General features: G+C 46.2%; 5 protein-coding genes across 5 annotated transcripts; 3 read left to right on the top strand and 2 right to left on the bottom strand.

Moving 5' to 3' along the window:
- Window positions 1-1,365: 1,365 nt before the first annotated feature.
- On the bottom strand, window positions 1,366-2,830 carry LAJ45_01983 (uncharacterized protein; the record flags this gene model as incomplete). Its single annotated transcript, XM_046111575.1, has 5 exons — window positions 1,366-1,410; window positions 1,467-2,407; window positions 2,471-2,648; window positions 2,720-2,744; window positions 2,820-2,830. The coding sequence occupies 5 exons, from the start codon at window positions 2,828-2,830 to the stop codon at window positions 1,366-1,368; spliced, it is 1,200 nt and encodes a 399-aa protein (XP_045975519.1).
- Window positions 2,831-3,825: 995 nt separating this feature from the next.
- Window positions 3,826-4,398, top strand: LAJ45_01982 (uncharacterized protein; the record flags this gene model as incomplete). The annotated part of the gene is made up of 5 exons (XM_046111574.1): window positions 3,826-3,849; window positions 3,916-3,929; window positions 4,008-4,028; window positions 4,100-4,213; window positions 4,278-4,398. 5 exons carry the CDS (start codon window positions 3,826-3,828, stop codon window positions 4,396-4,398), a joined length of 294 nt encoding a protein of 97 aa, XP_045975518.1.
- Window positions 4,399-4,687: 289 nt separating this feature from the next.
- LAJ45_01981 (uncharacterized protein) lies at window positions 4,688-6,018 on the top strand (the record flags this gene model as incomplete). Its single annotated transcript, XM_046111573.1, has 4 exons — window positions 4,688-4,926; window positions 4,999-5,355; window positions 5,419-5,717; window positions 5,774-6,018. 4 exons carry the CDS (start codon window positions 4,688-4,690, stop codon window positions 6,016-6,018), a joined length of 1,140 nt encoding a protein of 379 aa, XP_045975517.1.
- Window positions 6,019-7,029: 1,011 nt separating this feature from the next.
- Window positions 7,030-8,549, bottom strand: LAJ45_01980 (uncharacterized protein; the record flags this gene model as incomplete). The annotated part of the gene is made up of 4 exons (XM_046111572.1): window positions 7,030-7,904; window positions 7,959-8,124; window positions 8,193-8,333; window positions 8,400-8,549. 4 exons carry the CDS (start codon window positions 8,547-8,549, stop codon window positions 7,030-7,032), a joined length of 1,332 nt encoding a protein of 443 aa, XP_045975516.1.
- A 591-nt stretch (window positions 8,550-9,140) lies between these two features.
- On the top strand, window positions 9,141-11,066 carry LAJ45_01979 (uncharacterized protein; the record flags this gene model as incomplete). The annotated part of the gene is made up of 3 exons (XM_046111571.1): window positions 9,141-9,280; window positions 9,342-9,487; window positions 9,550-11,066. The coding sequence occupies 3 exons, from the start codon at window positions 9,141-9,143 to the stop codon at window positions 11,064-11,066; spliced, it is 1,803 nt and encodes a 600-aa protein (XP_045975515.1).
- Window positions 11,067-11,769: the final 703 nt, after the last annotated feature.

Genomic DNA, 11,769 nt, shown 5'->3' with positions numbered 1-11,769 from the left:
GGTTGCAGTTAGTTTCCTGCCGTTTTTGGTGTGGCGGTACATCCGAGTGATCTCTAGTGATTTCATCAATACTAGTATCAATCAACTACATGTACATATTACGTGCTTACGAAGATTCCCAAGGTACGATTTTCCATCAGGCTATATTTATTTACTCATGGAGAAGCGGTTATTAATCACCTAGCCTAACAATCCCAAGACCCACATAAAAATTCGGTATTTATAGTATGGAATAAAAACGAAGCGGCGCCACTTGAACTCCAGAACTGCATGTAGACACATACATTTCTATGTTACTATGCTGGCGCAAAAGTGAGTATTTGAAAGGAGGGGGATTCGAACCCCCGCGGGCTAGGCCCATGAGAAACCTCACTTTTTTAGAAGCAAGAAAGTAGTGATTACTTGAGTCACACACCTTAACCACTCGGTCATCCTTCCTTGCTAGTATCGGTGCAGAATTGGTTATACTAGCTCACTGTTTGTACTAATCATGCCAGGAAACCAGTTCAAATGGTGGGAAAGTGAGATCTAATATTATTTCAACAGTCCTCCCCTAAAAATTGCTGCTATGATATGATCTGTGTCTCGGTCCCCACGAAAAAAAAGCGCCATCTTAAAGAATCGTCTAGACCCTTTTTGTGTTAGCGCACGTTGCATGGATAATCACTCGCATGGCTCAATCGATAAGCGCAACCAAAATTCCTCGGGAAACAAGCTTTGGGCTATGCACGAGACTGGGTTTATCCGTGATTGACACGAGTCGGCAAGTGGCAATCACGTGGTATCACATGCATCCCATCAACCCGCCCTGCATTGAATCCCTTAACCTCCGGCTTCAGTTCGGCGAAAGGCTTTGCTGAGCGATGATATTCTATAAATAGCACTTTTTATTCCGCCTTTTCTGGTCTTAAAATGGGCTGTAAATAGAGTTGGAGTATTTTGTTTGTTATCGAGTTGTATTATGTTTGAAGATTTGGCATCTGGTAAATGATACTTATCGTAAGCACATTGTTTGAACGCCGAATCGGCTCGCGTCAAAAATCGAAAGAAAAAAAAAAAAAAGCGCGCAATATATAACAAAATAATCAGTTATTCCCTCTAGGAAACTACATGTCTGTACTACATAGCAAGGAATAGAGCTAGAAAGTAAATACAACTCCTGGTATCCGGAAAACATAGATGCAAGCCTGCCTGTTATTGCCCACTCCGATCGCTCCCAAATGCTAAAAAAAAGGAAATAAAGAAATCCAGGCCCAGTTATTATATTCTAAGAGGTGCCCCACACAGAAAATGCAGAAGGAGATCATGCTTTTCAAATCCATCAGCCCGTGTACGCACCATCTGGGGATGCCAATAATTTAGGAATCAGCTGCCATTCCATTCTCTAATAAATCGTGCAACTCGTCCAAACTGCTGACAGTTTCAGCTGGATTTGCAACCCATACAGTAGTTCCGGCCATGCGTGCCTTAAAGTCGTTGTGTCCTGCGCTTAAAAATTGGTCTCCGATGTGCAAGGTTTCACTCCCCTTGATTTCACCAAAGAACCTCTGGCAACAAAGTACACCTAATCTCTTGTCGCCTATATCAACGAATACATCGTTACCACCATTGAACGCACAGAACGGTAGCCTCCGCCCAACTTCACTAAGCTCCAATGTCTTTTGAACGGCAAGCACAGCTTCCTCGAGTTGTTCCCGCTCAAACTTGGCACCAGCAACAATTGGAACAATCCCTACAGCGCGTGGTTTACGCAGGACAGTGGCTTTCAGTGACATAGTCGATACCGACTCTAAGAGAGCGGTCTCAGCGATGTCAAGGAGCTTTTGGATATCTTCTTCTGTCCAAAGGCGCATTTCATCGAGTGCCCATACATCACGAGAAACACCTGAAAGAAGAGTATCTGAGGTTGCGTCAAATTTGAATAGGTAAGATGATTCACCACCGAGGATGATAAGGTTTTTACGCTGTGCGTCTGTAAGGAGTGGAGATGTATTGATCGCCTCAAGAAGGCCGTAGAGACGCTCCTTATACCGAGCACTATCAGTGTAACCCGCTGCCGTTACAATTCCAATACAGAGACCTTTGGACATGAGGTGGATTATCCGCGGGATCACTGGGTTGTGGGGAGAGAGGCAATGCCCGTCATCATAGAGGGTCACATCTCCGTCGAAGGTGACAAGTCTGAGGGGACCATTTTGGGTGGTAAGCGACATTATTTGTGCAGTGTTGAGAATCAGTCGGATATCATTGAATGACGGCGCGACAAATCTACGGCATGAAATTGCCCGTCGAGAGTCCTGGGCCACGAAGGCAGCTTCAAGGAAGAGTGGAGTGAAAAAGGTTCCGACAGAAGGTACGAGGAAGCGGAGTTTTGAGCGTTCGGGGGTGCCGGCACGCTCATTATTGACTGAAGTAGCATGGTATCAGCAAATGATGGAGTTGTAATAAATTAGAGACAATGGTGTGTTACTATGGTCATTGATGAGCTCTTCAACATCCTTCATAATTTCCCTGTATCGACGACGGGCCTCAATGGCCATGTTGGGGAGGGACACATCTCCGGCTACTGCGGTGGGCTGGGAGTGAAGAACAAAGGGGACAGCAAGGAGTCCCTTGATGAATTCGATCAGTGCATCTCGACGGTGAGCCTAGGCGTTGCGATTAGAGCTCTGAATTGAGGTTCAATGGGCTGATTCTGCTGCATCCAGAAATTATATACCTTGAGAGCGTATTCAACACGGTATCTAGAAGAATTAGAACACGAAAGAACCGATTACGAAGTAGCGAGTACGCCAATATGCAGGGTTCTTGCTGCTTACCTAGTTGTCATTCTCGACGCTAGCTATTTGGGTGTTTCTGGATAATGGATAATGGATAAGGGATGATCTCCTTGATGGGCGCAGGAGCCAGGAATGCGATAAAGATGTATACACGATAGATGATAGCTTTAGGAGCCTTGAGTTGAAGCTTCTGGGGGCATCAAGTGGGGAGCAGGTCTGTGTTAAATACTGTAGCTGTAGCTACGTAGATGGATAGCCTTACTGTACTGGCAGCTCATTGACTGGCGGCGACAGACAGCCTGTCCAACTTTACTCAGCTCCACCGCGCACCGTGTCCAGCTGCTCAGTAGTTTGGCAGAGAATATGCAGAATCCTGGTCAGTGCTGCGTATGATCTACTAGTATTTCGCTGACGTTTTTGAACTGGGCCATTATTGCATACACCCAAAACCATGAGCTTGGCGTATTTTTGTATGGCATGCAATATCAGTCGCGTCCACAAACGTCAGAGAAATACGAGTAGTGTTATCTACAGCCTGGTAGGCGAGAGGGATTGTGATTGTGAATGTAGTTCGTAGATGCGAGCAAATGATAGATGGGCATTTACGATATAGGTTTGGTGCGCAGCGCGGCACAGGCCCGAGTTGTTGTTGGAGAGCTGTCCGGGAAACCGACTGGGCCCGCCCGACAACTTGATTCGCGGATCACCGTCAGGTCGGAGAGAAGCGTTGTATGATCACGCGGCGACTGGGTGCACGCACGTATTTGCGGAGTGATCTATTCTACTCTACCCCAGAGAAGAGTTGTAGTAGTATTTGGTTTGTTATTTCTTCCCTTCCCTCTCAGTAGTTTTCAATTCTCAATTGGAACGGATTCCCCTATCATCCTAAAACAACGTTCGTTCGAATAGGCATACATACATCTCACCGCGAACTCTTAGTCATATTTGAGTCACGCTCTGGTCAAACGTTGAGAGCGATCGGATTCTTGTAATTGATAGCTCGGGTCGTGATGAGCTTCCTAAGCTACTGAACCGAATCCACAAGATGTCAAAGAACGGCTACTTATGCGTAAGTAAATACATATATGTACCAAGTACCAGAAACCGTAGGTTAATTGTATGTCCCAAAAGATAGCTTAAGCTACATGAGTCTCCACCCAGTTATTATCCTCCCCTCAAAGACCTACCATAGGGTGAATGGTGATTACATATCTTAAGTATATGTAGAGAAATTACTACTGGCCCCGGGTGAGTCTAAGCCTCGGAATATCAGTACATACATCTATATTTCCATGTGCTTACATTGCTCCTATTCCTAGGATTCTACTGCCGGCATCAATGGATAAACTTCGTTGGGTTGGGATCAATGATAATACAACCGTCTCACCCCAATGTGCCACTGATATATATATCGTTACATGCGCCTACATCAAGTATAAGCAATTCAATTGAACACTTTTAAAATCTAGGGCACTGATAAGCGAAACGTAAATCCAGTATAATTGGCTTACTCACCACACATGAAGTGCTGTCAATTTATCCAATCATTAACAGCTTTACATTCTCTAATTTACAGATTGACATCCCAGTAACCTTTCGTGTTCGAGTTCGCAAATGACCGTTTTCGGATTCGCATTCTGCCCCTTTGCAGAGGTTAGGGCCAATTGTCAAACTGGCACAGGCTTGGCTTCGGATAATTGAGTTCCCATCAAAGTATTTCGGAGCTTAACCGTATCAGATGATTTTTAGTTGCATTCGAGCCTCACCCCTTTTATCACTGAACCCTTTTAAATTTGTTCAACATCCACTTACTCTCTTATCTTCATTCCTCAACTCCACTCACTCACGACTGCATCCTTCGATTTCTTGCTTCGTTTTTATTATCCGGTTCAATACCAACATTCAGAATGACTTCTAACAGACTAGAGAACGAGGACCACAGCCGTGATGCTGCTTTCAATAAGGCAATGCACGGGAAGTCTTCAGAACTTAAGGGTGGTTTCTCTGCCATGCTTGGAAAGGATAAGGAAGCCCAGAACGCGGCGGTTGATGAGTACTTTAAGTTCTGGGATGGAAAGGGCGCTGGGAAGGAGACGAAGGAAGATATGAAGGAACGTGTTGACAGCTATGCCACGTTGACAAGACAGTATGTTTTACCAACCCCGAAACAATTCGTAACGAATGAAATATTGGGAGAAATTCTTACGCATGATTTTAGCTATTACAATCTTGCCACAGATCTCTATGAGAACGGCTGGGGCCAATGCTTCCATTTCTGCCGTTTTTATGAGGGTGAAAACTTCTACCAAGCCATTGCCCGCCATGAGCACTACCTTGCACACAGGATGGGTCTCCGCGAGGGAATGACCGTTCTTGATGTGGGTTGTGGTGTTGGTGGACCTGCTAGAGAAATTACAAGGTTCTCAGGAGTCAACATTGTTGGATTGAACAACAACGATTACCAGATCGACCGCGCAACTAACTACGCAAAAATTGGGGGTTTGGCCGATAAGCACAAGTTTGTCAAGGGTGACTTCATGCAGATGTCGTTCGAGCCCAACACATTCGATGCTGTGTAAGCATTTCCGTTATCGTCCCATGCCTGGAATAATAAACTAATAAGAGTCGCAACCAATAGCTATGCAATTGAGGCAACTGTCCATGCTCCCTCCCTCGAAGGTGTCTATGGTCAGATCTACAAGGTTCTCAAGCCAGGTGGTGTTTTTGGTGTGTATGAATGGTTGATGACCGAAGACTACGACGCAACAAATCCCCGCCACCGTGAGATTTGCCATGGAATTGAAGTCGGTGATGGTATCTCCCAAATGGTTAAGATCTCTGAGGCCATTCGCGCCATTAAGGCTTGTGGGTTTGAATTGGAGTTCCACGAGGATCTTGCGCAGAGGCCCGACGTTATCCCTTGGTATTACCCGATTGGTAAGAAATTCCGCTCCCCTCCCGCTGCAAATTGGCGTAATTAACACTTATTATAGCTGGTGATCTGAAATACGCTCGCTCTTTGGGAGACTTCCTTACTGTTCTCCGCATGACCAAAGTTGGCCGCGGCCTTATGCACAAGTTTATCGGTGGTCTTGAAACCGTTGGTGTCGCTCCTGCCGGTACACAGAAGACCGCCGATGCCCTTGCATTGGCTGCGGACTCATTGGTGGCTGGTGCCAAGGAGAATCTGTTCACTCCTATGTACATGATGATTGCCAGGAAGCCCTTAAACGCTTAAGTGTGGTCTATGGGTTTGAGATTCTGATGATCAAATAATTAGTTCTTTTGGATGGCATAGGGACAAGGGTTTCGGGGAAAATTATGCGCTTAGCTATGTAATCTAGTAATAATTCGATTCGGTGGAGTTTCTCGTGTATTTATTATATCTTGTATTTTTACTGTGATGTTGGGTTGGATATTTAAGTGAACTAAACGCTTGGTTGTCTCAAGATTATTAGCCTGTTCTTTGGCTCGCTGTATACTGTATGAGGTATACCTTATTCTCGCAACTTAAGCTTATCACGCTAATATAGAAATTATCTTGGGATATCATGGCGTGGAAAGACGTACGCAGGTGGACCTCTGGTTAGGATTGACGGTGTTGGTGAAACCAGGCTAGGGTACCGGTTTTAAAGTTGAGGCGGGACATAACATGCCTCAGTCAATCTGGAACCCACCCTCGGTGGTTAATTCGAGTCGTCTCCAATAGATAAGCTGAACTAGCTAGGCCACCTTTAAAATAGATAAATGTCTAGAGCTGGCTGTTTGGACATTTGGATTGTTTTGAAATGCCATATATGATGCATTTCAATTTAGCACTAATTTTTATAAGTGTAAACACATGGACTTGTGTACTTTGCTTACTTACTTAGCAGTGCGTCTTTAGATTGTTCTTGCGCAGAGAAGCTTCCTGCTATAGCCCTGTAAACTTGCCTTAGGGCCAACAGTGTGTATTCACTGTGATTTTAATAAGACTCCGACAAGGGTCAATGGAACAGAGTATCTTCAGAGCTTTCCAGTCTATGCCACATGATTTCTGATTATTGCTCTATAGTTTGCCAGAATTATGTGGATTCTTCCCATTTGGGCACAGAGAATAGACGTCTCCGTTGTTTATCCCTTACACCATATACCAAACTGTATTATTTGCATGCTAAAAACAATTCTCGCTTTTTAGATCATCTTAGCCCTAACTAGTACAAGCCGATCTATGTAGTATTGCCCGATCCGTCTAACCTAGCACAGCATCTTAAGCAGGCGTCAAAGCCTTCAACTCCTCAGCCTTAAACAGCCCCTTCTTAACCATCGCCGCAGCTTGCTCAGTGTAAGCAGCTTTGACCGCATCCACCGACTTATCCTTCTGTAATCGTACGGCAAATTCGCCCAGGTCCTCGGGATCGATCTTTGAAATGATCAAGTCAACATCAGAAAGAAGGTCATCAATGACCTTGGGAGAAGCGTCGCCAGACACAAAGTAGTTTGTGTCCTTGACAGCTCCCTTGAGTACACGCCTGTTTTTCTTGACGGCGGTCTTGGCGGCCTCCTTGGCCTTCTTGGAGTCGGCTTGCTTGAGTTTTGCTGCGGCCTCCTCCTCCTCCTTGCGTTTCTTATCCCCCTCCTCCCTGATGCGCTTCTCCTCCGCTGCACGCTTTTCTTCGGCCTCACGAGCGTCGCGCTTGGCATTGCGCTGCTTCTTCTCCTCGTCCTTGAACTTCTTGATTCTAGTATCGAGGGCGAGAACGTCGTCAACGAGCTTACGAAGACGGGCGGTGTCCTCTGTCTTTCTCTTAGCACGAGAAGCCTTGTTCTTTCGCTCGACAAATCGCTTCTGATCACGGTTCTCGTTGTCATCTGGGACGTCCTCGTCGAGGTATTCGAATGTACGCCATGAGTCGAAGTTGTACCAGAAGTTGTAAAATTCTTCAACATCCGCCTTGGTTGAGGATTCGTCGCCGAATTTAGGGACTGGCTGCTTCTTTGAAAAACGGGCCTCAGACTCAAAAACGGCAGACCAGAGCTTATAAAAGTTTCCTTTCGCCTTCTTTGACGGTGGCTCGCGGTTGGCACCCTCATCAACGGAATCGAATTGACGACGTCTCACGGGGTCAGAAAGAACCTCCATGGCTATACTTATTGTTAGTATGAAAGTGGCTATGGGAACATTATATTATGGTGTACCTTTCTGGATACACTTGAAGAATGAGTCGTCTTCGGTAGCACCACTAGCAGCCTTCTTGTCGGGGTGATGCTTGAGGACCTTTCTGCGGTGGGCCTTCTTGATCTGCTCATCCGTCGCCTTGTAACGGTATTTTGAGATACCGAGGACGGCATAGTGATCTTGGTTCTGTATTCGTAGATCGATTAGCGTTAAATTATTAATTACTAAAGACTAAAATAGCAATCTTTACATACCTTCCAGTCCTTTGGATCTCTCTGGAGAAGCATTGCGTCTTCAGGCTCATCCACCTCAGAGCCGTCGTCGTCTTCGATATTCTTTACATTCTGCGAGGCTTGAATGCGATCATCCTCAGAGAAGGTGCGCGAGTGACGCTTCTATTGGGAGTCGAGACGAATCAGCTTATGAAAAATTGATTATCAGAGAAAAAGTTTAGAGCTTACTCTTCGGGCATGAGCGAGGAAGTGAGGTCCGACAGGCTCAAGTTTTCGGTTGACTGAAGAGGAGAGCGGGGCATGGACGACGAAATTTGATTCGGCTGACCATCCCTCAGGAAGAGAGGGGAGAGGCTTGAGTGATTTGACCGAGGCCATCGTTACTATTGATGGTTGGTTGTTTCAAACGTGAAGTATATGTTATGGTGTACAAAAATGTTGAAGAACTTCTCGGACGAGGGGTTGTACGTGGGTGGAAAATAAAAACCTTCGTTAGTGGTGGGCGTTGTGGTGGGTGCTATCACGTGTGTGGATAGTACTGTGCTGTTTCATCGATCCAAGAGACGTTAAAAAGAGCTCTATTTCGGTGGACCGGCTTCGGCGTATCAGTATTTATCTCTTGCCTTTTACCAGAGATAACCATGCGTACGAGCACTAGCGGTCCCTTAATAATCTTTGGAAACAATCAGCGAAAGCGACGCTCGTTCGAACCCTGCTCCTTTCACTTATATTTTGTTTTTTACTTGGTATCTCCCGTGGAGATCATGGTGTCTCACCCGCACAAGATGACACTCATCTGCACACTTCTGTTTTAATGTAAAGCGGCTAGACACTTTCCTTATCCAAGTACGGCATCTGTACCCTGCAGAGCGGCGAGTTCCGTGTGGTACCCACCCAGGTGACTGTACGTACCTGTAGATAAAGGGACGAAACCTCCCTTCCAACAACCACTATCCCACAACAAACGCTATGAAGAAGCTTCATTTGTTACTCCCCGTCTTGATACAGCTCGCGACAGCTATACAGCCCTCTGCGCGCGATCCGTTGCCCAACCAGCAGTTCCGTGACCTGAAATGGGGGCAACTCAACTTCTTGCACACCACCGATAAGTCAGTTTTTGCGTTTTTCTCCAAGCTGTGATGATGTTGAAGGAACTAACGTGGAGAAAAGTCACGGTTGGCATGCAGGGCATCTTCAGGAACCGCAGTACTCGGCGGATTTCGGGGACTATATCTCGTTTGTTAAGCACATGCGGCGACTCGCCGACGAGAAGGAGGCAGATCTTGTTGTGGTCGATACAGGCGACCGCGCTGAAGGTAAGGAAGCTATCATCTAGTAGGAGATAGTACCGTGGCTTATTCTCTGTTTTGGTTTTTAGGCAACGGTCTATGGGATGCGTCGGACCCGAAGGGGAATTATACGAGGAACTTCTACCACAAGCTCGACATAGATGTTATCACCAATGGTAACCACGAGCTATACAACAAAACTACAGCCCAAAATGAGTTTGACGAGATGATTCCATACTACAACGGGAAATACGTCGCGTCGAATGTTGATATCGATGTAGAAGGGAAATGGGAGCCCTTTGCGAACAGGTCTCATAAGCTAGTGACGAAGAATTTGGGACTGAAGATCACATCGTTTGGTTTCCTTTTCAATTTTACTGGGAATTACAATAACACTCGGGTTAAGGCTCCCAGCGTGGTGATAAAGGAGGACTGGTTTCACGAAGCCATTTCCGACAAGGATGTTGATTTGTTCATGGTTATCGGGCACATTGATGTCGAGGACCATGAGCTCAGTATGGTTCTGGCGGCAATTCGTGAAATAAACCCGGATGTCCCGGTTCAGATCTTTGGGGGCCACAGCCATCTCAGGAAATTTGTCCAGTATGATGACAAGTCAACCGCGCTGGAGTCTGGGCGTTATTTCGAGACTGTTGGGTTCTTGAGTATCGATGGTCTTGCGACAAAGGCAAAGAAAGCTGCACCAAAGCTGAACTTCTTTAGGCGATACATTGACGCAAACAGAGTCGGGTACCAACACCACACCGGAACAAATGAAGACACCTTTGATACCCCTGAAGGCCTGGAAATGTCCACAGAACTCACCAAATATCGTGCAGAATTGGGTCTTGACCGTCTAATCGGCTGTGCGCCGCAGGATTGGTCCCTTAACAAGGATATGTACGGCAGTCCTAACAACTGGTACACTTTCCTCGAGGAAACTGTTCTTCCCAAGGTTGTCACCAACAAAGACCGCCATGATATCCCACGTATAATTTTTATCAACACTGGCTCTCAGCGATTTGACGTCTTCAAGGGCCCATTTACATATGACACTAGCTTCCTTGTTTCTCCATTCACAAGCAAATTCAGATTTACCCCGAATGTGCCATGGGAATATGCCTCGCAGCTCCGTGAATATTTCGAGGACGACTCAAACCCATATTTCCACACCCTCGGGGGCCCCGAGCGTGAAGGCCCGCGGCCACAAGCCCTCAAGTCAAACTCTTTCCGAGTGAACCAGAGACAGCAGAACGTCCTCGTCAATGGTGCCCCATCCACCATAGTCCCGGGTTATACCACCTGCGATGATTTTGGCAACGATGGTGACGACACAGTTCACTCTAGGATCATCTGGCACTTTGCTCCCAAGGTTATCCAGGGCAATGCCTCTTTCCCTGACGGCTGGGAGACTAGCCCTCCTGAGGCCGTGGATGTAGTTTTCATGGATTTCATTGGGTGGAATGTTGCGGCGGGGCTGAACGAAATTTCGGGAAACGATTCGTACAGGGCTGTTGATTTCCAGCCTTATATGGGCGAGGAAGATACAATGACGAAGTTGCTACTAGATTATGTGGAGAAGGAGTGGAGACATGATTGTGTTTAAGAGGGGCGTGGTGTCCTAAATGTGTTATGGGCAATGTTTTGTGTATCAGTAATGCTTTGTAAGTGTATATGTCGACTTGATTTTTGCATGCGTTTTTATTTGGATCAGCAATGTATAGGAATTATGTTATAATGTAGGCGGGAGAGGGGAGTGACTGAGTACTGATGGTCTTTATCGTTTTACATGCATGCATACCAGCGATAGTTTAGCAATATTATACATATCAGAAGTATGTAGAGTTCAAGTTGTATTCTATAGTTACATGTAGCCCTACCAAAATTAAAAAAGAAGAGCAGATAGCGGCCCCATGACAGTTACCCGCTCACAACCGTGGCCCACGTCCTTGCAAGGTCACAGTCAGTCATCCAGTATCCGAGTTCTCGTAGGTGTCCTGCTTAGCTCATACCGTGGCATCCTTTGAACCACTAGAATATCATCAAGCCGGTCCGAGAGCTTTTGCTAACCTCTCAAAATCACTAACTCTAGGGCTATATCTAAGATCTGATTTCGGCCACCAAGCCGGCAGACCCTGAACGATACAAACAGCGGCCCCAGTGGGTGGAATGAGTTGCAAAAACTACAGCACTGGCCATGGCCTTGTTGGATATGTGTGATCGTTCATTACAGGGCAGTAATTAAGAACGTCACGGTGTCGAACAGGGAAGAACCCGCAGTCAAGAGGAATGGTGTCCTACACGGGCTC

The sequence above is a fragment of the Morchella importuna genome (genome assembly GCF_003444635.1).
Source record: "Morchella importuna strain M04M26 chromosome Unknown Morimp01GS003, whole genome shotgun sequence".
Classification (NCBI taxonomy): Eukaryota; Fungi; Ascomycota; class Pezizomycetes; order Pezizales; family Morchellaceae; genus Morchella; species Morchella importuna.
This window is presented reverse-complemented; position numbering and strand designations above follow the sequence as displayed.